The sequence below is a fragment of the Crocodylus porosus genome, unplaced genomic scaffold (genome assembly GCF_001723895.1).
Source record: "Crocodylus porosus isolate Cpor-Errol unplaced genomic scaffold, CroPor_comp1, whole genome shotgun sequence".
NCBI classification, from domain to species: domain Eukaryota; kingdom Metazoa; phylum Chordata; order Crocodylia; family Crocodylidae; genus Crocodylus; species Crocodylus porosus.
In genome coordinates, this window is record NW_017728907.1 from 3,150,671 (window position 1) to 3,177,261 (window position 26,591).

Sequence of the window (26,591 nt, forward strand, 5' to 3'; positions counted from 1 at the left end):
CAGCTCCGGTCGCGTGGCTCCCTGGGGGGCTGGGCCAAGTCGGGGGAGCGGGGGCACAGCGGGCTTCACCCGCGTGTCTCTCACCACTTCAGAGCCTACCTGAGTGTGTTTTTTTGGGGGGTTTTTTCCCCTGTTTGGCGGGCCCTTTTAAACTACGCGCATGTGCAGTGGGCCTGCTGTCGGGGGACGCTGGCTTCTCAGGCCAGGGGGGCCCTGCCCAGGATTTGGGGGGCCCTGCCCTACAGGAGGGGGACTGGTGAGTACCCCCTCCTTCTCTTCTCTCTCCCTGGGGGGTTGGGCCAAGTAGGGGCCTGGGTGGGGGCTTGACCCGGCCTGGCACCAGGCAGCGGCCTCCTCCCAGCATTTTGAGTAGAACTAGTTCTGTATATGTTCTTAACATACCTGGCTCTTTTAACTTATAACAGGGAAACTTTTATCTTGCAATAGGCAAGGATTTCTTAGGATGACATCTTTTACTGGACTAGCTGCTTTTGAATGCAGATGTCACTGTGTAGCCTGGCTTCCTTTTTCTTTAGGTTTTGCCTTTTTCATTGTAAACAGCAGATTTTAGTATCTTCTATGTTATGATAGTGTAAGAGTCGTGTTGTAGCTGTGAAGGTACAGGAATTATGCGAGTGGCAAGGATTTATTAGGACAGGGGTGCTCAAACACAGGGCCCAGGGAGCCATAGGTATCTGGCCTGCGGGGCTCCCCGTGGTTTGGGAAATTTTGGCAGCAAGGGAGCAGTAAAACTAAATATGGTTACCTTCCCATACTGCCAAATCCCTAATTGCTGAGACCTGTGCAGCTGGTTGGGGCCAGGTCATGTTCCATACCTCCACCCCCACAGCTAGATGAGGCTGGGTCATGCTCCTACCTCCGGGCTGGGCTGGGGCCATGGAGCTGGGTTAAGGCTGGCTCAGGTCCCCTTTCCTCCCAACCCTGGTGGGGATGGACCATGCCGGCTCCCTCCGACCTTCTGAGCCAGATGGGAGCTGGGATGTCCCTGCTTCCCTCCACATAGCTGAATGCGGCCCTGTCATGACTGCCCTGTGCATGATTGAGGCCAACAGCCTGATCCAGCCCATGGGCAGCCAGGGCTCTACCTATCTGGCCTGCTGGCCAGAGAGCAGGGTGGATTTGATTTAAATCACTGGTCAGGAAGTCTCAATTTAATCATTGTTTTCTACAAAAAATGCATGCTTATTGTTTGATATCCTTTATTGGTTGTGGAGACACCAAATATTTCATGAAGTTTTCCCCAGTCCATATACGTATAACAGGCTACCCATTGCCTGGGACTTTTCTTTCCTCCCTACAATGGTATGGTGGCCTGGTCTCACTTAGCTAAAAAGCCAGCAATGGGTTTGATACAGCCCTGATTATGACTGGCATCAAAACAGGCAGGGCCCAGCAGCCATCTACATACTAGGCTTAAGTGACAAGTTGCATTGGCTGGGATTGTTCCAAGGCACAATGTTAATTTAAATAATCACAAGTATTTAACATGGTACTTGTCAGTCTGTAAGGTTTGCTGCCAGTCAAAATAGAAGCACCTATCTGTTCCGAACCAATCTAGTGAGGCAGTAGAAACTTCATATATAAAAAAAATGTATTTACAGTGGACAAACTTGGAGAGAGTTAAGGATTGAGGACAGGAGAAGAGCAGAAAGGTAAATTTACTAAGCAGCTTTTTTTTTTTTTGCTTTAAAAAACAAAGGAACAGAATAAGGAGCTACCTGAAAAGTCTTCCTATAGTGCAGGCCACAACCAGAGAACCACAGAAATTATAAACAAAAAAATAATAATACATTTCAACTTTCTGAATAAAAACAGCAAAATCAACTACATAGTGTTGGTCAGGTAACTTTTTAAATTATTTCTGAGCTCCGATACAGTGAAGTGAGAGCATCAACAGTTTGTTTAGATTACAGACTATTTAAAATAACCCGTGCAGGATCAAGGGACAATATTTCTTGAAGGCCATCACATACTTTTCTGTATTTCCCTCTCCCTCCCAACACTTGGTAATCTTTAAATAAACAATACACCAGTGGTGGAAAACATTTATGATGCTTTGATGCAAGGTATGTTCTAAAACCTGGATAATTGTATTTCATTTCTAACTATGCCTACAACATGTGCAGTACTGAGATAACAAGTACTTCAAAACCTGAGCAAGTATTGTGGCTTTTACAGATGCTGAAAATGAAGTAACCAAAATTGCAGGACCCCTGGCACAGCTATACGAGCGCTCATGGTGCTCTGTTGTGGTGCCAGAGGACTGGAAGAGGGCCAACATGGTTCCCATCTTCAAAAAGGGGAGGAAGGAGGACCCAGGAAACTATATAGGCCAGTTAGTCTTACCTTGATCCTGGGGAAGCTTTTTGAGAGGATTATCCTGGCACATGTCCATGAGGGCCAGCAGGGGAGGTTATGCTTAGGGGCAACCAACATGGGTTCATTAGAGACAGGTCCTGTCAGACCAACCTGGTGGCCTACTATGACCAGGTCACAAAATCCTTAGATGCAGGGGTAGCAGTGGATGTGGTCTTTCTGGACTTTAGGAAGGAATTTGACACTGTCTCTCACCCCATTCTCATTAAAAAAAAAAAACTGGGGGACTGTGGTCTCAACGCCTACACAGTCAAATGGGTCCCTAACTGGCTGGAGGGCTGTGCCCAGAGAGTGGTGGTGGATCCCCTACCCTGGGGATCTTTATTAGTGCACCAAGCCTCCTGCTACACTAATCTAGCTGTAGAAACTGAAAGCTGTGTAACTGCCAAGTTTTTCTGCAAGTTATTTATTTGCCTTCCAGGGTTCCCCACAGTTGGAAATTTTAGGAGTAATATCTTTTCCCTCTACCCTTAGAAATTTCTTTTTTGGGTGGAGGGAAGGAAAGGAGAAGAAACGAGAGGAGTCTGCTGCTTCAGAAATCGAGAGTAGTATTTACAGCGTGCAGTTTAAAGAAGAAAGTCTGGGTTGGTTGCACAATGCTGTAAGTATAGGAATTTGAGTTTCTTTTTTCCCCTGTTCCTTTCAGCCTCTCTACTAGCTATCCCACTCAGTTCTGTTCCATCCAACTGGACTTCTGATGCCATCCAGGCCAAATTCCAGCAGGCACTAAACCTGAGTCACAAAGACAAGAGAAGAGCCAGATCAGCCTCTAGTAGTATGGAGAATCTACCCAGCACAATGTAGTGCCATGCAGAAGTGCCTGAGCTAGCACTAAACAAGTTAGCTTTGGTACTTGAAATCATATACCTGTTGGTCAGTTGGCTCATGCAATTAACATTGTGCCTTGGAACAATCCCAATTAATTCAACTTGTCACTTAAGCCTGCCTAGTATGTAGATGCCTGCTAAGCCTGCCTGTTTTAATGCAGCTAATAGGCAGTCATAACCTTAGCTAGCTACTTCCTATTCTGGATTCCCATCTATGGCCTGATTCCCACCTATGGCCAAGTTACCATGTGCTAAGGTTAGGATGTAAACTTGGAACACTTTAGGTACTCTAACTGCCTATATACATACTGCCTCCCCATAGTAAATGTTTTAAATTTGTCGATTTAAGTATTGCTTGATTTTTTTTTTTTTCTTTTTTTTTTTTCTTTTTTTTTTTCTCTCAAAGCTGAAAGAGGCATACAAATAGAAAACCTGTGGGTGTGGGGGGAGAGGGCTTCCTTTTGTACAGTAAGTGAATGCATTCATCTCTTGCCTCTAAGAGGGTTGAAATCTTGCCTAGAATTCCATTTGTGAACTCCATTTGTTAAATGGAGGGCTGTTTTCATGAAGATTGTTAATAATCCCAGGATTCTTAAAATGGGATGTTATATATCAGGATTGAGGTTCACTGCTGGAAATTAGACTTTTGTCATTTAAAAAAAAAAAATGTTTTTCCTGTTGCTGGTCTAGCAGGTGACAGGGGTTCTTCCTCCTTGGTGTCTGTTGTATATCCATGTCAGGTTGAGGCAGCTTATCTATGCCATTGTTTTTTCCTGAAGTCTTATTGTCTTCCTGTTACATTTTGGTACTCAGAGCTTTGCATTGTGCCTGTTGAAACACTGGAAATGCTGAATATGCTTAGACAACTTTAAAAAAAAAAATGAAAAATGTTTATGCAAGTGTCTAAGTGATGTCAAACCATCCTGAAGGTTAGTTGATAAAGGCTTAGTGAAAGTGGCACAAGTCTGACTATGTTTATGCTGGGGTACCCACAGGACAGGTCTGGCCCCCCAATGCAATGTCATCCAGTTTATGGGGCTCCCCACAGATCTGTGGCTAGTGGTACAGGACCTGATCCTAACTGAGTGGGAAGAGGCATGGAGCCTGATCATCAGGCCCATGGACCGATTTGACACCATTCAGCTGTCCTGTGGGAGCAAAACTGTTAGCATCACTCTTTTTTGCTAATTCATTCAGTATTGCTGTTTGTGGTCATGAATGCCTGGGTATTTAAAAGCTGTTTAATGATGGCTCTGTCACTTTTTCTCTTTGCAGGGAGGTAGTACAGGCAAACTGTGTTCACTGGAAGAAGAAGTTTGTATTTCTTTGCAAAATCAGTGCCAGTGCTACTACAGGGATTCTAGATCCTTGTGTCTGCAGAGTATCTGTACGGAAGGTAAAAATGGCACCTCCCCTTCCTTCCTCCCCCACTGTTAGACTTTAATTTGTTTCCCTAATAGCTTCCTTAACTTGCTACTGACCCCTGTATTTTTATAGAGCTGGTAGGCGTCATAAAACAAATGGTAACTATAACCAAGTTAAGTATTCCTTGTTAGTCAATATATGCTTGTAATATCATTAATTATTAACTCTAACATGACTAGTTCATTAATTGTTTCTTCTATCTTCATATTTCAGTGACCAGTTTTTATAACTGACTAGTCATAGTTCTTTTGAATTTTAAATCTGAATAAAATGTCACACTGCCTGAGCAATTTTTTTAGTGGTATTTCTCTTAGTCAGTAGTCATTGTCCTCTTAGTCTGTGGTAAATGGGTAATGTCTCCCTAGTCTGCTCAGGCAGCTTCTCCTTGGTCTTCAGAATCTGTTGAATAAATTAGAATCAACTAACTGTTGATCCAGAAACACCAATTAGCTTCATTTTTCCTTCCTGGGGAAAACAGCCAAATCTGACTGACGCTATGGATGGGAACCCAGAGTAGGAAGTAGCTCGCTAAAGTTGTGGCTGCACAGCCAAATTGTCATGAGCTAAGGCTAAGATGTAAACTTATAGCACCTTAGCTACTCTAACTGTTCACGTGCATGCACCTTTTTTTTTTTCTTTTTCCCCATAGTAAATACAAAGTTGCCTATCGCACTTTAATGAGGGACATGCTTCCTCGCATGTCACAAATGTGCACAAAGGCCATGGCTAATGTGATGTGTTTGGAGCCTGGCTTGATCATGTAGGTGTTAGCTTAGAGACCCATGTACTAACCTGATTTTACTCCCCCTCCAGAAGTATGCTTCCTGCTTGCCCGCCATTAGTGGCAGAAATAAATAGCTGCTGTGGCACTGGATTGCTGCCTCTCGTTCCCTCAAGGTGACTCTTTCTGCCACCAGTAGTAAGGAGTTGTTGTAGTAGGTATTCCTACTACTATGTAAGTTTTTCAACTGTCCTTCAGAACATAAATTGGAGACTTTTTATGCACTTGGTATTCAGCAAATTATCTGGAATTCTTTTTGCAAAAGTGCCCACCTCACTAATGGGGGTGTGAAACTGTTGGGCTCAGCAGCATCAGAGACCTGCATGGGTCCTTCCCTCCCTGTGGAAAGGAAGAACTTGGAGAGCATTATGTACCTGGTGATTCTCTTCCTCTTCCCCTCTTTCCTTCCTGTGGCTTTCTGCCTTGGTCCCTGGGAAAGCCAGTAGTGGAAAGGGCCATTGCATTCAGACCTATCATTAGGTTTCTAGAAGCTGGGGCATTGGGTTGTGTGTATTCTGCAGGAACAGCTCTTTCAGGTAGTTTGGGAAGAGATTCCTTACCAGTGAATAAAATTGCTTCTCATGTTACAATTGCATCCAGAAGAAGTGTCTGTTTGCATCAAGAGCAGAGGCAAATTATAGCACGATGATGCTTCCACATAAAGGAAGCTCTATGTTATTGTACTGCCTTTGTTAGGTGAATACTCTTATTGGTGATTTGCTTAACACTAGTTTTATTATGACTATAAAATGTAAGTAGAGAGAAATCAGACCTCAAGAACTACAGATATTTTTCCTGATGGATAAGTGTTAGGGGCAAAATGCACAAGATCTGTTCTTTTGACAGTCATTTATACAAAAGACTAATAAAGCTATGGCAGTGATCTATTCACTTAATATCTGAAAAGTACTTTACTGCTTACGTCCCTTAAAGGCAATATTTCAAAAGTTTCTTGAGATGCATAGTTACCAGCATCCATTTATTCTTTTCCTTTTTGCAGGAGTTAAAAGGTGGAAAGACGTATGCAAAGGTAAATGGGCATTATCCAGCTTATAGACTAACACTTTTCTGATTTTTTTTTTTTTGCCTTGTGTTTTCTTAGAACAGTAATAGACTAGAATATGCTTTTAATTTCAGTATTCTTCCAAATCAAAGGTGGCACTGTTTGAACTCTTAGCAGGCTCAAGTGTAGTAATGCTTGTATGCTAATTCTCTCCCTCTCTTCCCATATGCCCCCCCCCCCCAAGTTCTTCATGCCTTACTTTTTCAAGAGTGATAAAAGGATTATTTCTATTAACCCTTTTGCAGAGAGGTGGGATTTTTAAATATAAAGACTTCCTTGTTTCTTTTTTTGAGGTGAAAGTTGAATGAAGACTAGAGCCATATGTTTGGCATTTAGACATATTGAATAGGATCAGTTGTCCAATTATATTACAAGTTGCTATAGAATTTACTATATTTTTACTACTTTTCACTTTGTCTTAAGGCTGTTTCTTCTATGCTAAGTAATATAGTTCACATTAGTGTGAAAAAGTGCTAATAACTTAAACTAAATTACTGTGCATGCGGTAACCACCCCTTTATTGTACTCTAACTCTTTATTCTTTCTTAATAGCTGGGCTTTGCAGATCTAAATCTTGCAGAGTTTGCTGGATCAGGGAATACAACTCGTCGCTGTTTACTGGAAGGTTATGATACCAGAAATACAAGACAAGATAATTCCATTCTCAAAGTAATTCATGTTTTCCCCCCTCATACTCTTTTGAGCTAGAAGTGCATTTCTACTAATTGTATATGTCATAAAGCTGAACATGTACATTCAAGCATGTAATGCTGTGGAAAATATATTTGCTGTTACTGAACTTTCCTTGTGTCAATAATTGCTCCTTGTAGATACGGACAAGCAACTGTATGTTGCAATGACATTCTGATTTCTTTGAGAGCCACTAATAATCACTGTACAGATCGCTCTTTTAAGTGTAGCTGTTTCAACTGCTTTGGCTGATTTCTCTATAGAATGCACTAACTTTATAGGTCAGTTGTGGATTCTGATGGGGAATGGAAATGCCTTTCCTCCACTTGCTCACTTCTATACACTAAGCAGTACCAAAAATATTATGGGCATTTTGTAAATCTCATGCTTCAGAATGTGATTTACAGAAATTATGTACTTGTCTGTCCTGCCATGCTGAAGGGATTTAAATTTGTCTGAAATTCTAATCATTTGAAATGGAATTAGTGTTAAGTGGGGATACTGGGATTGGTAGTCCTTATCATTAAGTATACAGTTTAGGTCTTCAGTTTCTACTGCCTTGAGGCTTGTACAGGCATACCTTGTTTTATTGCGCTTCACTTTATTGCGCTTCGCAGATATTGCGTTTTTTACAAATTGAAGGTTTGTGGCAACCCTGCGTTGAGCAAGTCTATTGGTGCCATTTTTCGAACAGCATTTGCTCACTTTGCATTTTTTAGCAATAAAGTATTTTTTTAATTAAGGTATGTATATTTTTTTTAGACATAATGCTATCGCACACTTAATAGACTACAGTATAGTGTAACTTTTATATGCACTGGGAAACCAAAAAATTCGTGTGACTCACTTTATTGCGATATTCGCTTTATTGCGGTGGTCTGGAACCGAACCCGCGATATCTCCGAGGTATGCCTGTATTCCAGACAAACTTTCCAAAACTCCTACCAGTAGTTTTAACTTCTTGGCCATTTGAATCATGACATTTTGTGCCACAACACACATGCACATTGTTTGCCTTTGTAGTTCCTGCTACCTGTGATGGTAGCACAGACTCTTATTCCTTAGCAAGCCACATCTTGAAATTATTAATTCTATGCAGTGGAGAAAGCTGTGTTCTTGATCTAGGGTAACAGATAACATTCCTTGAAGTCCTCCACTTTCTTGAACTACTTGCTGTCAATGCTTAAACATTTTTAGGAAGGTTTTATGTCCCTCTTGCAGAATCCTAAACTGGAAATGCAACAATATAACTGATTTCCAGTACTGGAAATATTGTTTAGAGGACTGCCATGCAAGGTCTTAATTGCTCAGCTGTTTTGTACTAATAGTTTGGTGTTTAAAAATAATGCTTGTTTACATAAGCATGTAACAATTTGATACGAATGTGGCACTTTTAAGTTGTAAATGTAAGATTTGTAGCAAGTATTACCACAATGTGCCATGTCATACTGCAGACAGCTTCTGCTGTCATCTTATGCTGTGGCTTTTTTTCTTTCTTTTTTGATTTGTAGGTATTGATCAACATGCAGCTAATGTCTGGAGACCCATGTTTTAAAACGTAAGTTTATGAAGCCTCATGTGGAATAGCAATGTGTTAGTAATTAGATACTCAAATCTTGTTTAAAGCTCTCTTGGTTGTAGCCATGTTGATCTAAGTACGTAAGCAACAAGGTTCTTTGGGTAGATATCTATTATTAGACCAACTAAATAGTTGGAACAATTGTTCTTTGCAAGCTTGTGGGCACAACACCCTTCTTCAGGTATAGGGAGAGTCTGCTGGTGTTTTGTGTGCTCTCCGGGGTAGAACAGAAGCCAATGTGCAAAATGCACGTTTGTGAAAATGCACGTTTAAATCTTAAATTTTAAAAGTTAGTCTTGTTTAAAATTGGGTATGTAACTGGAAGTACATTTTATACCTTGACAGTAACATCTTAAGCTTAAAGAAATAAACCGAATAAAAATCAAATGACAGATGAACAATAACACGTATAAATATTTATAACTGTGTGGCAATTCTTGCTTTGAAATTTTGTATTACCCTTGAAAAACATAGTACATTCTAAACTTGTGACACTAGGGAAATAGATACAAGAAAATACTTGGGCAAATATACCAAGTCTATGTAAACATGCTTGCTGGAAGGTAACTGCACTGATGCCTATTTTTAGAAAGCCTATTAGCATATTGCTTGATATCTATGGTTTTAAGTGGTTTCTTTGGGAGGGGGCTGGAGGCTGGGGGCAGAGCCGGACTTAGGGACTATAGTGCCCTGGTGCTCTTGGTGCTTTGCACTTTGGCACTTGATCTGTATCTGTGGGAGTCTAATAGCTCTACTCCAGCATACAGACACCTCTGCATCTAGCCACAAAACAAAAAACGGTATGCTGCACCTATAGGGAAAAATGTAGCTATTAATATGGATTTTGCCTTCTTTCTAGATTAATGAGGGATCTTACTGTGAGTTAGGTCATTTGGCTGTTGGCCCAACTCTAACAGCAAAAATGGCAAGCTTCTGATGTCCAGTGGAGGCACAGCTCCATAAACACAACTTCCCTAACATGGTCAGTAAGCATTTAAGAGCTCTTCTACATTACCACCCAAAGTCATGTTTATAGTATCCTGAACACTACGGGTACGTCCAGATGAGCCCGCACATTTCCTGTTGCAGCATTTAAACCCCTTGAGATGCTGCAAGAGGCACATGCAGGAACAGGAAAAGCTTTCCCCTGCTGCAAGTTTGCACTATGAGGGCAAAATTAGAAAAATTTTAAAATCTTAAAAAAAACTGAATTAACAAAAGCAGGGCTGACCGTGCCGTGAGGCAACCGGAGGCTGGGTCCTTCACAGATGCACTCTGGTGCTGGGGCAGGCAGCGTGCCAGCAGCAGGTCTCCAGTGCCGGTAAGTAAGGGGTTGAGGGGGCTGGAGGAAGGGGGAGGGGACTATGGGGGGACCCCTGCTGGCCCCACCCACTCCCTCCAGCCCCCCTGATCTGTTCCCTGTCTATCCCCATCCCCTGCCTGCCCCCCAGGCTCTTCTATCCCATCCCTGCCCTTTGCACCCCAGCATCCCCACAATAAAAAAACCAACCAAAAAAACCCTGGCACTTGCTGGCAGTCCAACTGCCATCTGTGTCACTGGGGCCCTGCCCACACAGTGCAGGCCAGGGGGACAGGCCCTGCTGCCCCCCACTACCCTGTGTGCTGCCAGGGGGCGCTCTGCCAGGAGGCCCCAGAGTCCCCACAGCCCCTGGTGCTAGGGTGAGTAAAGGCTCTTTTTCTTTTTGTCATCTTTTTTTTTTTTTAAATGATGATGCCTGGGGTTGTGGAGGGGAAGCCATGGGGGCCTGGAGGGGTGCAGCTGGGTGGGGCAGCCATCGGGGGCAGCTGCAGCAGCTGGCAGGGGATGGGGCCAGGTGGGGCAGCAATCGGGCTGGGGTGGGGCATGTAGGCCCTGAAGGGGGTGTGGTAGCCCCTGTGGGGGAGAGCAAAATTTATATTCATGTATTCATGAAATATGTATTTAGAGTTCACTTTATTATGATAGAGGCTGGTAGTCTTCAAAAGTGCTTTAACACTGTGGGTATATCAATAAAACATTGCCCAATTTCTTTCTCTCTCTCTCTCTCCTTCTCTCTCATGGTCTTTTGTTTAATTGTGGAGGAACATGGATTTTGGGGTATTTTACAGAGTGACTGAGATTTTTTTTTCAGGGATTTTGTAGTTTTCCAATGGGGAACACCAGAATTCCTGCTAGGGAGGCCAATGGCAGGACCCTGCCTGCTCAGAGCTGGTACCTTGGACCCAGCTGGCTGTTCCAAACGGGGTCAGGAGGGCATGTTTTGACAGTTCAGAGCAGGCCACCACACCCAGAACATCTTCCAGGCAATAACTGCCCAGGTGGCTGGGCAGGAGGCACACATGGCAGTAGTGCCAAACAGAGGCCAACTCTGCAGCCACAGCCCATTGGCAGCTGGCTGTGCAGTCCCCATCTGGGTCTGGCAGGTGTGCAGCAGGTCACAGCCAGGCAGCAGGCCCCTCTGCCAGACTGCTGCGGTAGGTAAAGGGTGCAGTGAACTCAGGGCTGCTTCAGCAGTCCAGCTGGCACAAGGGGTAGTGTCCCCAGGTATCGATTGGCTGGGCCCCAGAAGCTCCTGAGAGCAAGCAGCTGTGAACAACTTGCCAAGGCAGCTTTTGTACTGATGGGGACAGCACAGGTGCTGGCCCTGGGCTCTAGCTCCCCCTGGCTGCAGATCTGGGAGAAGCCAGGCAGAGTTATTTTGCCCCAAGTGGCACAATTTGCTCCACAACAAAGTGCATGTCCCAGCACATGCGCTGAGGCAAAACCCCCAGGCTCAAACTTGCACCGCTTCTATTTGAGCTGCTGCAAGTGCACGTGCTTGCATGTGTGGATGCACCCTACTTGTTTTTTAAAAGATAGTGTTTTTAGGCATCAGCATGCACAAATGTTACTTGAATCTCCTCATAAATATGATACACTGTGTAAGATGCACCATCTAATAGAACAATCAATCTTTTGAATCTTTTTAATGCAACCATTTTTCTACTTGGTAAAATTGTGTCCCTGTTGTCACCCAGAAGCAACAGGGACAAGGCTGCCAGGACAGGGGCTGCTCAGCTGGGGAGACATTCCCAGTGCACACTCTTTAGAGGCCCCAGCGCTTGTAGGGAGCCCTGTCACTCCTACCTCCAGTGCAGTAGCAGGTGCTGATTGGGACAGAGACCCTTGCTCACCCATTGCCACCCCGTGAGGCTTACAAGGAGTCTCTTCACCCTTGCCACCTAACTGTAAGGGTGACAGGGGTGCCTGCAGCTCAAGAAATTTGAAGTGTTCTTGGGAAATCTGATAACAGCTTTAACTGGCTCTTGGGCTGCCTGGGAGCTCTTAACATTAAAGGGCTTGTGAGACTACCAGTGAGCCTGTTTGGCTTGTAAGCTCCTTAAAATTTCTGTAGCAAGGGAGGAGAAAACTACAGAGGGTAGCCCCTTATCACCCTTTGGCTGGAGAGTGTGCCTTTGTGGTGATTCTTGCCATCAAGCTGAGGGGCTTTGAATATCTAGCTGCCCATAGATTTTTGTACAAAATTTTGTATTGTTATGAAAAGATTAATGTCTAGAGGGGGCCATACAACCAGCTCTGTCAGGCTTGTGTTTAAACCCTACACTAGAATTGTAAAATTAATTTAATCCTATTAGATTTTTGTGAAATTTAATATGATTTTAGGAATTAATACTTCATTACTTGTCATAAATCTTAAAACATTAAAAAGAAGAAGTAATATCTAACTCTGCGTCTGCAGTTTTAAAGACATGACATTTGGGCCAGGTCAACTGTTGAAAATAAAGGTGACCTGGGGATTGCTAATAGTCTTTCTAAATTTTATGCTGAGTACCTTGCCTTATATTTATTATCCTTTGTAACTTGGTCTGCTGCTGCTCTATCCCATGGCATTCATTGCACATTTCACTTAGAAATGTTGATGACACAAAGACCACTTAAGCTGTTAATACAGAGTGTACATGCACACCTAGAACTTCAGATCCATCAGCTCCTGTTTTTAATGTGTTGTTTTTAAACTTTAAAACTAAAACAAAACTTTAAGTTGCCAATTTTAAGCTTAACAACTGTTTTAAAGTTGAGCTATTACTCCAAGATGGTGTACATGGCATATTTTATGGGAAAGGTGGAAGAACAGGAGTGTTGATGAATTCCTAACTAAACCTGTTCCAGGACGGATTGTTAACATTCTTACACAACATCAGTTTAAATTTCTCAGTGTCAGTGGTTGGTAACTTTTTCAGAGCCACGGGCCATAACAACCCAGCTGAAGTCCAAGGCAGGTTGGCATTCCAGTGCAGCTCATTGCTGCTTGGCCCTGGCACGGGCATGGCTGAAGCCCTCTGGCTCTGCAGTGTGGATCTGTAGGCTCTCCAGGGAGGATCTGGCTGTAATGTTGCGAACCACAGCTATTGGTAGTTCTTCAGTTTATAATCCTAGCTACTATTCAGCTAGTTCTCTCAACCAATGGTCTGAGGCCATAAATAAAAATCTCAGGTGATGCTGAGAAGTAATCCATAGATAAGTAATCCATAACTAAGAAAGAATCCATAGATAAGATAGCATTTTCAGATTGCTTTTCCTTAATTTGGCTGTCTGTGCCTTCTCTTAAGGAGTCTAACTTGTGTTTTTTCTATTTTCTGAAAGTTTCTGAAGCCAAGGTCAGTCCATTGTGAATGACTCATAGTAGTGCATCATTTTTAACTAAATACTGCAGTGCTTCTGTCTTCAGTTAATCCTTACTAGTTAAAGTGCCGTATGTATTTATTTTTCAGTGTTTACTGTTTTATCAAATAAAGGATTAAATTTTGATGAATCAACAATCCGTTTCCAAGGATGGTGACCAATTCTTATTGGTTTACTTCTTGTATAGCATAATATTGCTGTGTTGCAATGTAATCTTTGTTAGACTGAAAAAAAATACTACTATACAAAAGAAACAAGTGTAGCCCAGTAGTTAAGAAATGCAGTGAGCTAAAATGACTTTTAGGCCATCTTTTTACATCGGGTTCTAGGTGGATTTTGGGGTAACTTGGACTCTGGGGGAGGGGGAAAGCGTCTAAGTTATGACAACCAGAATCTTTGCAACATTAGCTGCATAGCTGTATAGCTATACCAATTACAGTGGGGCTTGTGTAGGGGTCTTAGAATATAACCATCAGTTTGTGTATTGAGACAATTCTGCATAGACAATAAGCAGGGCTACAGGAATCTTTGTTCAATCCTGATCCTCTTTAAACCTTTACAGTAGTGTGACTAGGGTGGGACAAGCAAGGCACCAACCTTGGGTACTGACTTAAAGGGGGTACCAGTATGCCCTGCCACTCCAACCCTTCTGGGAGGCCTTACTATAGAAGGCATAGCCCTGCCCCTGGGGTTGGGTAGGGAGGAGAGATGAACAGGGCACCAGGAGCAGCCCCCAAAGAGCCTATGCACAGCCTGTCCTTCAGGAGCAGTCTGAGCCTGTACTGCTATGGCAGCAGCACTAGCAGCCACCACTCTAGTGAGGAGAGTCCTGTCAAGTAAGACTCCCCCTTCTCCCACCCCCAGGGGTTTGCATAATTCTCCCATCTGCCTCAGGCTCTGAAAGATTCCCTCCCCTGGGTGTTGAAAGAGTTTCTTGTGCCATAAAGGGGCAGAGTATACATGGACAGCAAGAAGAATTTTATCTTGCCTAGTATTTACCGAACACAGGCAGTAAGTCTGTCATCTCAGTGTGTTTAATGGGACAGATTTTACTTGAGAGCCAGATTACTTCACACTCATAAATTTACTTTTTTTGAGTTGGAGCAAATCTGCATACCTCATGGTACTGAATGATTCAGTATTGCTTCCTAAAAGGTTACTAAACACTATCCTTTTGCTTGTCAATAAAAGGAAATGTTCCTGTTATATGTGTACCTTTTATAAAAAGCCAGAGTCAATCTTTAAATCTAATTATGTGGATTAAAAGTTAATCTGACATTTATGGTGAAGTCATCTCTACCTGCAAACTGGTTTTTTGTGTCCTAAAGGTACTGGTTGAAGACAATTGTGCAGTCTGTTTGACTTTGTTATAATTTGTTAGAAGCTTACAGAATTTTTTTAACTTGGTTTTAAACCTTAGACTTTTTCATGATGGGTTAACAATCAGTTTTGATGTTTTCTTCCAAACCAATGAAGTAGTAATTTTCTGGAATACTAAACTTTCAGCCTAAACAGAGCAAATATTTTAGCTAATCCAGATGGTTTTGAGATTTATTTTTTCCTCAGCCCACTTTCTAATCAGCTGAAAATGAGCTACATATTGTATAAATACATGTAAAAATCTGCAGAGCTCAGTATTTGATCTTGGGAGAGGCTTTTTTCCCATTTTTTCATAAGTGTATTAGGCATTTTAGTGCTTTTACATTTTACCCCTAATTATTAATCTTTATGTAGGCAATGTAAAGCTAAACTTTCAAAGTCTATCTTACAAGGTGTATGTATGACAGGAGGATTCAAAAAACAATGATGGGAGGGAAATGTTGCATCAAGGGACTATCTCTTTGAAGCTGTTACCAGTGTAGGAGTCTAACCAGGGACTGATAAACTTAAATCAGGTGATGGGGAATGTGTGCTCCTGGTTTTCATAGATTTCATAGACGTTTGGGCTGGAAGGGACCCTGGAGGATCATCAAGTCCAGCCCCCTGCCCCAGGAGCAGGAAGTCAGCAGGGATCATAAGATCCCAGCAGATAAGCATTCAAATGTGTCCTGAAGACATTCAAAGTGGGTGCTTGAACCATTTCCGGCGGCAGTCTATTCCAAACCTTGGGGGCTCAGACAGTAAAGAAGTTCTTCCTCGTGTCCAGCCTGAATCGGTCACGGCAGAGTTTGTGACTGTTCGATTTTGTCATCCCTTGAGGTGTTCTGGTGAACAGACGTTCCCCCAGATCCTGATGAGCACCCCTGATTAAACTTATAGGTGGCCACCAGATCACACCTGAGCCTGCGCTTTTCCAGGTTGAAGAGCCCCATGGCTCTCAGCCTTGCATCATAAGGTCTGTTTTCCTGACCTCTGATCATGCGCATGGCTCTCCTCTGCACTCTTTTTTGGCAGCCTTAACTGTAAAGAATGTTCTCATGATGTCCAGTCTGAATTTTCTCTCTTCAAGTTTGTGGCCATTATTTCTAGTTACACCGACAGGCACCCTGATAAACATTGTATCCCTTATTTCGTGCTGGCCCTCACAATGAGTTTTTAGGTGGCCACAAGATCACCTCTCAGCCTCCTCTTGCAGAGGCTGAAGAGGTTCAGGTCTCCCAATTGGTCCACATAGGGTGTTTTCTGTAGGCCTTTAACCAGACAGGTGACCCTCCTCTGAACCCTCTCCAGGCCATCCACATCCCTCCTGAAGTGCAGTGCCCAAAACTGGACACAGTACTCCAGCTGCAGCCTGACCTTTTTGAGGAGGTTCTTTTGACCATGTGCTAAATAAGAGAGAGCTCATTTTATCTCCCAAACTTTTAGTTTAAAATGTATAATATTAAACTGTAAATATCAAAATGGACTCGGTTATTTAAGAATACAAATACTTAAAAATCCAATTAAAATACAGATATATTTTTTTTTAAATTAATTATTTATTTACTTTAAATTTAGTAATGCCACTACCATAAAATAGTTGGTTAGAAACCTAGAGTCACAGAATTGAACTTTGTAGCAGACACTTTCTATACTTATTGCATTCAGCACACTGCTTCCTAAAGTGTAACTTAAAGCTGACATGCTGATTTTAAATATTTGATATGTGGTAGCTCAGTAATTGAACTCTTTGTTGATTGTCTCTGTCTTATCCATTACTGTAACCTAACCTGTTGCTTAGTTATATGTTTAACCTAAAAATCGGAGAGGAGGGATAAGATTTAATAGTATCCTAATGTGCTACAGTACTTAAAGATTTAAAGTTATACCTATAAACAGAGGGGCACATGCCTTCAGTGTCAACAGAGCCTTCCTATGCTGATAGGTCCATTGGAGTAATGACTAAATTGTTACTTATGAAGGCTGTGAAAAGCATTACCAACTGGAAATATATTAAATAACTCAATTTTGCTATTGTTTGAGTAATCCGTGGTGATATAGAAGAAAGTACTGTGATCCTAAATGGCATGTGTTCAACATGTTTTTTCCCAAATAAAATGAATTAATAGTCAATAATTTAAATGAGTATATTTTAAATCAGAAGATCACTTCAGCTTTCTGTCTTTCACTGGTGTAATATATTCATTGCAGAAGCTAATTGTTGTATTTGGGTATTTTACATATGGTTCAATACAAGGCAAAAACACTCTTCATACAGTAAAAAAAAAAAAAAAAAAAAAAAAATCCTTGAGCTCTGAAGTACCAAAACTATTAACCAAAAAAGAAAGAAAACTACCAGTCAGTTACATTTTATATAGGAGTCTGTCACAAAAAGGAACAGAATATTTGTACCTTTCCAGGGACCCTCAAAGTCTGTCAGCCTTTGCTAGAAGGCTCAGCAAATGAATGGACCTGGTAGGACAGACATGGAGGTTGATCAGCTTGAGCTGTTTCAGGCATGGTGAAGTTCTAAAGACAGGAGATACTGCAAGTTTGCTGAATCCCAGTGAAGTACCGTGAAGTGCACATGCATACAGACTATCCATGCTGATTCATCCAAAATGAGAGAAGTACAGAGTAAACAAATCCTTTTTTGTATGCATTTGCTTGCAGGCCTCCTTCCACAGCAATGTCTGTAGCAATTGCTGGAGAATCAGAATCCTTGCACGAAGACAGGAAAGGTGGAGAGAATTTGAAAGTACATCATCTAGGTGTATCAGGTATGAAATGATGCTAGCGGCTTTTCTCGTTTCTTTAAGACTTGAATAAGTAGCAGCAAATACATTCACAATGTATTTTGCATAGTGAATCACTGACAGATGACTTTTTTTTTCTCCCCAATTGTTGAGAAATACAGTGATTGCATTGTTTTAACAATTGTTCATCTGTAGTGGTGTAGTTGAGAGTAAATCTTTTCCTCCCTCCAACTCAGAAATAATAATGTAGCAAATGTCTCAAAAGATCCTAGTGTTTTAAAAATTTAGATCTGCTTTTCAGCACATTGTAGTGGAGTTACTCTGGATTTGTATTCAGTAGAAGTGGTTGTGAACTCTGGCCCTTACCATTTTAAATTCTTCATGCTTTTATGGATATGTTGGACCCTTAATGTTTCAGAAACTTGCTATAATCTTATTCAATGCATTACAAGTAAACTGTGTTTAATTAAGTCTTTATGATTTGCTTAATTCACATAGCACTTAACTTGAGTGCTAAAATAATTCTTAGTTCTAAAAATGATTTAATTGTCAGGTGAAACTCTTTTTTTACAAAATTCTATCATTAACACAGTTCAGGACAAGGAAGAAAAATATTCTGTCAGCTGAAACTAGTATAGCCAACTTCAAGAAACTTCCAATCTAGAAACCAGCTATCATAGCCAGGTTAACAGTGCTCAGGACACGCAAGCAGCTGGACCTTGCCTTATATGTCATCTTTAAAACTCCACTTGAGCACTTGAGTTTATTCTTGATCATCTTGGGAATGAGTTAATTACAAATTTTTTTTTAGAGTTCAGTTTACTTCAACATTAATAGCACTTTTTGCAACATCTGGCTTTTCCTTAACTGTTTCTTATTTAACCAGCATCAAGTTCCAGCTTTACGTGGCTTCCAAGACCAGAAAGAATCTCTGGCCTTCATCAGTCATAGAATTCTGTTGGTATGATATTACTCCTGAATTTTTAACTTTGTGTTACAGATCTCTCAACAAAGAGTGTCTCGGTCCCCGATGAACTTGGTGCATGTGGACATTCCAGAACATCAAGCTATGCGAGCCAACAATCAAAGCTGTCAGGTAGAAGGGGGTTTTTTTTTTTTATAGAAATCCGTCACAAATTATTGGTTTTGCTAGCTTCTGTATTTTAGACATTCCACAAAACTCAATTCGACACTTGTAGAAATGCCTGGGTTTGTGTGGGTTTTCTCTTACTAACCTTAATCTGAGTTTTTGGGATGGGGGAGCTATCTTTATGGACATGGGGGGGGGGGTGTTATTTAGTACTGCCATTTATGGAATGATTGTGAACCTAATACATGTTTTATTAAAAAGGTACGGTAAGGTAAAACCTGCTTCTAATCTATGGATGAAAACTTAAAGTGGTGGTGCAGACCATTAAACTGTAAGGTGCATGGGATGTGTGCACCTTTTCCTGAAACCTCTTGACAGCTGTTTTTGAGAGGGCTCTTCTACTTTTTTTCCCCCTTGAAAACTGAAAAGTAAAAAACCCCTAACCCAGGGTCTCACAGCACCCTAGCAGAGAACTACTTTTAAGGGTGACACAGCACCGTTAGGGATGCAAACACCTACATTTGATTCACAAGATTGGAAATTTCAAATAATAATCCCCCAAAAATATTCTGACCTGGTGTGATCTTTCTGAGTTGTTTGCAACAGGATTGCTCTATCTCTTCCTTGGTTGGAAAATGAGTGAAAGCTAAGAGCTGTCATTTTCTGAGGGGTGTCTGGAGTCTAAAAATGTTGAGAGCCACTACCCTAGCCACTAATAAGATAATTAACGCATCTCTCCTCCTTACTTTTTCCACTAGGGTATAGTACATGTCACTCCAGATCATCCAGTTTCTCTGAGCTCTCCCATAGGAGAAACACCTCAGTAGGAAGTACATCAACTGGAATTGGAAGTATTCTAGAGCCATGTGAAGAGAGTGAGCCAAAAGGAACTGATAATAATTTTGATACACTTGTTAAAGATGCTTCTTCAGAAAAACTCTCCAGGTATGCCTAACAAACCTTGAATGTTGTCTTGCTGTGATTTTTATATTCTGATTGATCATATTTACCATTACTTTTTGAATTTCTGCGTGCATCTGTTCATGCAGGCATCCAGTAAAGCAAGATTCTGTGGAGTCACAGTTGAAGCGGGTTGATGCTACCAGAGTGGATGCAGATGATATCGTTGAAAAAATTTTGCAGAGTCAGGACTTCAGTTTAGACTCCAGTGCAGAAGGTATTTTTATGAGAAAGATGTTGGGTGGTAGGATCACAATAGCACTAATTTAATTAATTCTTTCCTAGCTCTTGCCAGTGGAAAGAGAACTTTTATTGGTGGCACCTGCCAGGTGTTTCTTTTTCTGGGGCAATCTCCTGAGTGGAGGGGGTAGGGAGACACGTAACTGAATTCTGTGACCCTTGCAGTTTCCTTGGAGGCCAACGAACTCTACAGATTATATAAGATTATGGGAAATCTTCCTCCCTTAAATCATACCTGTTGAGAGCAGGTTGTGATAACTTTGAAGAGAAACTACTTAAAAAAAAAAAAAATTCAAAGCTGGTGGTTCTAAACTATATATTCTTAATATATATTCTTTGCATGGCAACAAATTTTAAAAGTGCTTGTTTAAACATGTTTACCTTCCCCACCCCCTTTTTTTTCTTGTTTTTCTTTTTTTAGAAGAGGGGCTGAGATTGTTTGTGGGTCCCGGGGGGAGTACCACTTTTGGAAATCATCATCTACCCAATAGGTATGTAATCTAAGCAGTTGCTATTTCTTTGGTACCAAGAGACAAAAGTATATATAAATATTAACACTTAAATATTTCCCAGTTCCACATCTTCTGAAGGACTTGGAGAACATGGATTATACAGAACACACTTCTCTAATCAGAATGATTTTAAGTGAAGTTGAATTAAGTATTAGATAGTTGTGACCTGACTTTGATAATTCCCACTTCAGCCTATATTTCCCACTTCCTAAATTGCCAACTGCATGTGGGGTAGGGCAGAGGTGAGCAAAATACAGCCCACGGACTGTATCTAACCTGCCAATTGACTTAAAAATCTGGCCCGTGGCTGCCCTCATGGCGTTCTACATAGAACTGAGCCACACCCACTCTCACCCAGGGCAGACTGCATCATGCTCCCACCTGTACCACACCTGCCAACAGCAGCACCCCAGTCCCAGCCAGAATGCAGAGTGTCCTGGCAGGGTTGTTGCTACTGCTGCTGCAGCCCCCCAGATACTTCTCAGCTCCTCTTCTTCCTTCTCCTGCCCCTGCTGTACTGCTCTGGGCAGGGGGGAAGCTGTAGTTGAACTGCGCCTGCCCACACATGCAGGGCTCCAGCTCCAGGTTGCCTTCCACCCAGCTCAATGAGGAGCCACCTGTGGGCAGCTGAGTGGGTGGAAGGCAGCTTGGAGCTGGAGCTGAAGCTGTGCACACTGGGGCAGGTGTGGCCTTGGCTGCAGCTCCCCACTACTCAGAGCAACACAGGAGGAGCAGGAGGAGGAGCTGCTGGTGACTGGGGGAGCCAAGCAGTACCCAGAGAGCTTCAGCAGCAGTGGGAGTAGCCCTGCCAAGAAGCTGTACATGCTGGCTGGGGTCAGAGCTGTTGGTGCATGTAGCAGGAGCATGGCGCAAGTTGCCCTGGGTGGGGCTTGGCCCCATGTGGAGTGCTGCAGGGGCAGCCACGGGCCAAATGTGGGAGGGCAGACTGCATCAACACCTGCAGCTGTACTGCACTGCCCAGGTGTGCTCTGTGGTGCAGGCACTCCCACTTGTAACCAGCTCCAGGGACTTGGAGTATGGGCAGCTCCCCATACCTCTTCCCTCCCCCCGCACTCTACACCCATACACTCCCCAACATACACTCACCACATACTCCCCTATATCACATACTCCTCCCCCCCACACACAATATATTACAGTAAGACGTTGAGCTATTATGCAGTTGCTCAAAAAAAATTTAATCTGGACAGAAAACATAGATTGGGACTTTTTAAATGAAATTAAAATGTTACACCGGATGTTTGATTTTTAGTCTGATTTGGTTTTTATCTGTAATTTGTTAAAATAAAATCTTTCAGAAGATATCATGTGTCTCATTAAGTGGCCTGCTGGCTGAAATAATTGCCCACCCCTGAGCTAGGGTATTTTTACTGCAATTAACTGTTTTGCAGACCTTAATTCAGTGTGTTCTTTTTTTTTTTTCCAGTGGAAAATTGTTTTAAGACGCTATTCAGGAGCTATCTTCCTGAATTAACTGACCGCCAGTGCATCGTCCTCGTAACCTGCTGGGGGGAGACTAACACTTTAATTATTTTCCATTAAATAATCCTTTGGCTGGCATATGGGGCTAGTGTCGGTGTGTCTTAATCCATAGGTAATATGTAATCAGTGTACACAAAGGAATTGTTGAATTCCAGTGACTTAATTTGACATCTTGCATGGTTGAGCCCATATAATTTATAAAAACTATTTGGCAAAGTGAGTTTTTTAATCTTGTAGTCTCACGATTGTAATACAGCAGTTCATACTTGGATTTTTTAAAGCACTTTCAGAAAAAAAATCCAAGAACTCAGAATTTGCAAGCAAATAAATAATTAACCTATATTCACTGTTACTTAGTATCTTCCATTTAAATAAGAACTGAGGTTTTTTTGTTCTTCTTTCAGAGCATATGAACAAGTAGTGATAAAACGCTAGAAGAGCAGGACTTGAAGAGGATCTTTTGAAGCTCCCAAGTGGATAACTTAAGATTTTTTTCTTGTTCACTTACAACAATTATCGAAGCTGAGATGAACAAGTGGGCTCTTTCCAAGGGCCAGCTCTCATTTGGTCTAAATTGTTTGAGTGCCTCCGGCTAAGAGGATTCTTCACCTATATAATGGTATCAAGACAGTTTTTAGCTTCCTGGGCCTTGTACAAGTGCTTAGACCATCATTGTGACTTTTACCAGATGTTAGTGAATTACTTGCTTTGTAACCTAAGTGTGAAGCATCTCTGTGGAAACAAATGGTTAATATTTTAATATAGTTTTGTATGCAAGTTCATTAGTGAAGTACTCTGTTTGTAACTTCGTTTTCAAAAGAAGCCTTTTTTAAAGAGAAAAATAATGTCAGTCTTTAAACCTTATTCTACCATAATAATTCATGAAGAATATTAAAAATATTGCCATTTATGTCAAAATAGCTAATTCCTTTTATCAAGCCACAATTACAAACAGATGGGGATTAAAGCTTCCACACAATGACCCAGCTATGCTTTAAATATGTCCAAGATTATAAATTCAGTAATATTAAGCAGTAGATAAAAGGCTTGAGCAAAATTGCAAGTGTAGGATTGTGTAGCAGAATGCTGGGGTCAAGTATTTAAAAGCAAGAAATATTTAAAAAATAGATCTAATAACATCAAATACTATGCACTTTTTCCTTGGAAATTAAATCTGTAGCTGAAATGCATCAAAATGTAACTTCAAGCCCTGGACAGATGGCAAAATAAATTATTTTGCATCAGAATTACCAAGTTGCAGTAAAGCACTTGGAGCCAAGAGGCAGGTTTTCTATCCTTTGTGGTAGTATGACTATGGTTTGGGGGTTAGAACCAATTTCAAATGAGATTTAGCTCTGTCTCTAAACAAACATGAAAAGCTCCCCCCCCCCAGGTGATTTCAATAATATGTGAACCTTGGGGGTGTTGCATATAGTGCTATGTGAATAAGAGTCAGTAGCTTAACACCATTATGAACAAATGTTTTCAACCTTAGCTATTCACATGTGGGTGATTTATTTCTCCTATTTTTAAGGTGCCTTGTACTAGAGGGAGAAAGCAAAAGAAAAGGCCAAATTAAGCTCAAAGACAACTGGACATTGCAATTACTGCCAATATAATTTACTAATTAAAGCACTTTATAATGTATACATGTGCTGTGCAGCCTGAAAAAACCCATGTATGAAGGACTTGCCTTGGAACAGTTACATATTTTAATCAAAACATACTGTACTTAAATTTTGTACACACAGGATGGCTTATCTGACATATCTATTTTAAAAGTAAAAGGTGAGAATTTAATCTTAATGAAGACTGTTTCACTGACAGCTCTAAAAGCATCTTAGCTTTGTTGTTTGTTTTAAAGGGGTAAGGGAAAAGACCTAACAATTTAGTTTTGTATTTACTGTAATTTAATTCTAAGTTGCAATATAACTCCATATTTATTAAGATTGTGTTCTGTAATGTAGTAATCCACTTTAAAAATAAGCTTGGATAACTCAAAACAGTACTGCAGCCACTTTTTTTTAAAGGTTTTGAATTGTTTGATTCAACTGTTGTGTAGAATCCTGTGAAAGTACAGTTTGAAATCTTAATTGCTAGGCCGAATTAAGAAAAACCTGTGGCTTTACTTTTTCCATAAATGTGTAGTATAAACTAAAGTCATGATTTATTTACATTAGCTTAAAGGAAACTTTAGACTTCAAGCCTTGAGTATTGTTAAATGAGCTATTTCTTAATTGTGGTACTTAAAAGGACTACTTTTCTATTTCTACTCCATTACATCTCTTTAATTTGTATCTTTTTCTAAAGGGCAAAATGTATTAAAATGCAACTGTTTTGTAATGCTAGTGACAGTAAAAGGTGAGAATGGGGAGATGAACAAAATAAGTTTACAAGAAATGTAAAAATAATCCTTTATGTAAAAAAAACAAACAAACAAACACAGAAACCCAACCCTTCTATATGTATTTATGTAATAAAGATGGAGATGCCTGTTTTTTAAATGTTTTAATAAAAAGTATCTAAAGTTTTAAACTAAAACTGAGAATCCATAGCAGTAAAGTATGAAAGGTGGACACCTTGGCTAAATCTTCTTGCAACAGAAATCTGGATTTTTCCATGATATCATAATTCTAGCAGTAATTCTGCAGTCACTGAAGGTTTAAAACTTTTTTAAACTTTAACCTTCAGTGACTATAAGTAGTTTGGGGGGGGTGTATTTTTTTTACTTTGACATAAGTAAAATTGATCTCTAAATAGGTGTCATGGGGTGATTTTTGGACTTGGGTTGTCACATCACTGATTAGAAACAAAAAACAAGTCACAAAAAGATTATATGACTCAGTTAATGTCCACTTTTCACTTGAAACAAATTTTTATGCCTCTCTGGGGAATTATTACTAAAAATGATTGCCTTATCTTTGCCTTCTTGGACGTCAGTAAAAAGTTAACCAATTTTAAAAGTAATAATGTTGTCTTCTGCATAGTAATACTGAAACTGAGCCACCTTGCTTCATTGGTTTTAGAAAAAATCATGTTGGTATTCCTCCACTTAACTGTGCCACCTGATCAGTCCTACCACTTAAAAAGCTACAGAACTTATAAACTAATCAAAAGCTAACTTAGCCTGAAAGCTACCCAGTTTGTCACCAGCCTTCCTATTTGAAAGAACTGTTAAGTTTTAGTAGCAGCAAGTATTGTCATTTACGTCAGATGAGTCTGGAAGATTTTTCTGAAATACAGTTTTTTCAGGGAGTTTAACCAGTGGTCCCAGCGTTTGGCCAAGACACTGAGTTACTGCAAACTGGTATGTTAGTTAGGTGCCTGGGCTGAAATAACATACTGAGCACATTAATTATTCAGTGTATAAAGATAACAGGAATGTTCTGAAAGCAGAATTCTTTAACCTTTGGTATCCTCTGAACTGTGGGTCTAATGTAGCCAAGCCTTCATAAAAACAAAAACAACAAATCCATTTTTGCCTTTAGCAGGGTGTGGCATCACTATTTGAGATGGTTACAGTAATGACTTTGTTTTTGTTTTTATATCTTTTCCTGATTTTATACAACTTATTTCAGCTCTAAGCCAAAGTATTTTTGTGATTTGAATACTTATGCTTCCCGTAGTGAATTTGGTACACATTTGTGACACACATAATTTCTAAATAACTAGATAGGCAGTGACAAGCTGAAATGAATTATTTTTCTAGGAAAAACTGGTGTGCAATATGCATGTCTAAAAACTTCTACTCTTTCTTGATTTGAATAAATTCCAAAACCCAGATTTCAATTGTGGATTGAAATATATATAGCTATCTATCATGGAGTAACAGTTCTTATAGTTTGCTGGAAGCTGCCGCCTATTGCCACATCAGTCCTCCAAAAGGAGGGAAGTTTATGTACAAGTTTTATGTAAATCTGAATAAAGCTCTAATTGTTTTCTTTGGCTTATTCTTAGTCTTGCCCACAGAACTGTTTGTGAAGTGATTCCTTAAGTATCTTTCTTTTGTACTTGGAGAATGACCTTCATAATTAACATTCTCTTTTTTTTAATTTAAGCTGCATTATAGTGAAAATGGACACTGACTGCTAGTAAAGTTGGATTTATTTTTTTAAATTGTGAAATATTTAATGTAAAGTTTAATTCATATGTCTAATAAAATTCTATTTGTCAAGCAAGTACATGTCTTGAGTTGAGACATGCTTTGTTTCCTCTTTTGTTTCTGTTGTGCTTTGAAATGAAGCTGACTCTTTCTTCATTTCTTTCTATTTCTGGACTATAGTTTCCCCCTTTTGGCTTCTATTAGCTCTTTTCTTTATGGTTAGAGTCCATGGCCAGAAGTTGAAATATGTTTTTCATCACTCAAGGAATAACATTTACACTTTTTCTAATAGTTTTTTCTCTGTTCTCCTTTTAAACTTCAGCAATAATGTCCCTCATTTGAGTAAAATCTATTGCACATGGTATGGTAAACTCCATTTTAGTGGAGCACCGGAAGTTCATTTTATTGCAAGCCATTCTCCCTGTATGCGCAAGTTGACTTGGAGAAGTTTTTTGAGCCATGGGACTTAATGATCACTAAAAACAAAACACTGCAGTACATCTATAGTAAGCAGAAACTTGGGAAAGGAAACAAATTCCTTTCAACTCAAGTCACTGTCAGTAGTTCTTCATTACCCAGCACTCAGCAAATATTCTTTACCTAAAAATATTCAGCTAGCTTTC

General features: G+C 40.6%; 1 protein-coding gene across 1 annotated transcript in view; it reads left to right on the forward strand.

Annotated features, from left to right (window-relative positions):
- FAM102B (family with sequence similarity 102 member B) overlaps window positions 1-26,047 on the forward strand; it is a 55,219-nt gene extending 29,172 nt beyond the window's left edge. Inside the window, exons 2-11 of the mRNA XM_019530659.1 lie at window positions 4,500-4,620; window positions 6,431-6,460; window positions 7,046-7,162; window positions 8,695-8,741; window positions 17,479-17,585; window positions 18,562-18,657; window positions 19,410-19,596; window positions 19,701-19,828; window positions 20,273-20,342; window positions 22,271-26,047. Of these exons, the coding sequence (XP_019386204.1) occupies window positions 4,500-4,620; window positions 6,431-6,460; window positions 7,046-7,162; window positions 8,695-8,741; window positions 17,479-17,585; window positions 18,562-18,657; window positions 19,410-19,596; window positions 19,701-19,828; window positions 20,273-20,342; window positions 22,271-22,301 (934 nt within the window). The 3' untranslated portion in view covers window positions 22,302-26,047. The remainder of the gene's footprint in view (window positions 1-4,499; window positions 4,621-6,430; window positions 6,461-7,045; window positions 7,163-8,694; window positions 8,742-17,478; window positions 17,586-18,561; window positions 18,658-19,409; window positions 19,597-19,700; window positions 19,829-20,272; window positions 20,343-22,270) is intronic.
- Window positions 26,048-26,591: the final 544 nt, after the last annotated feature.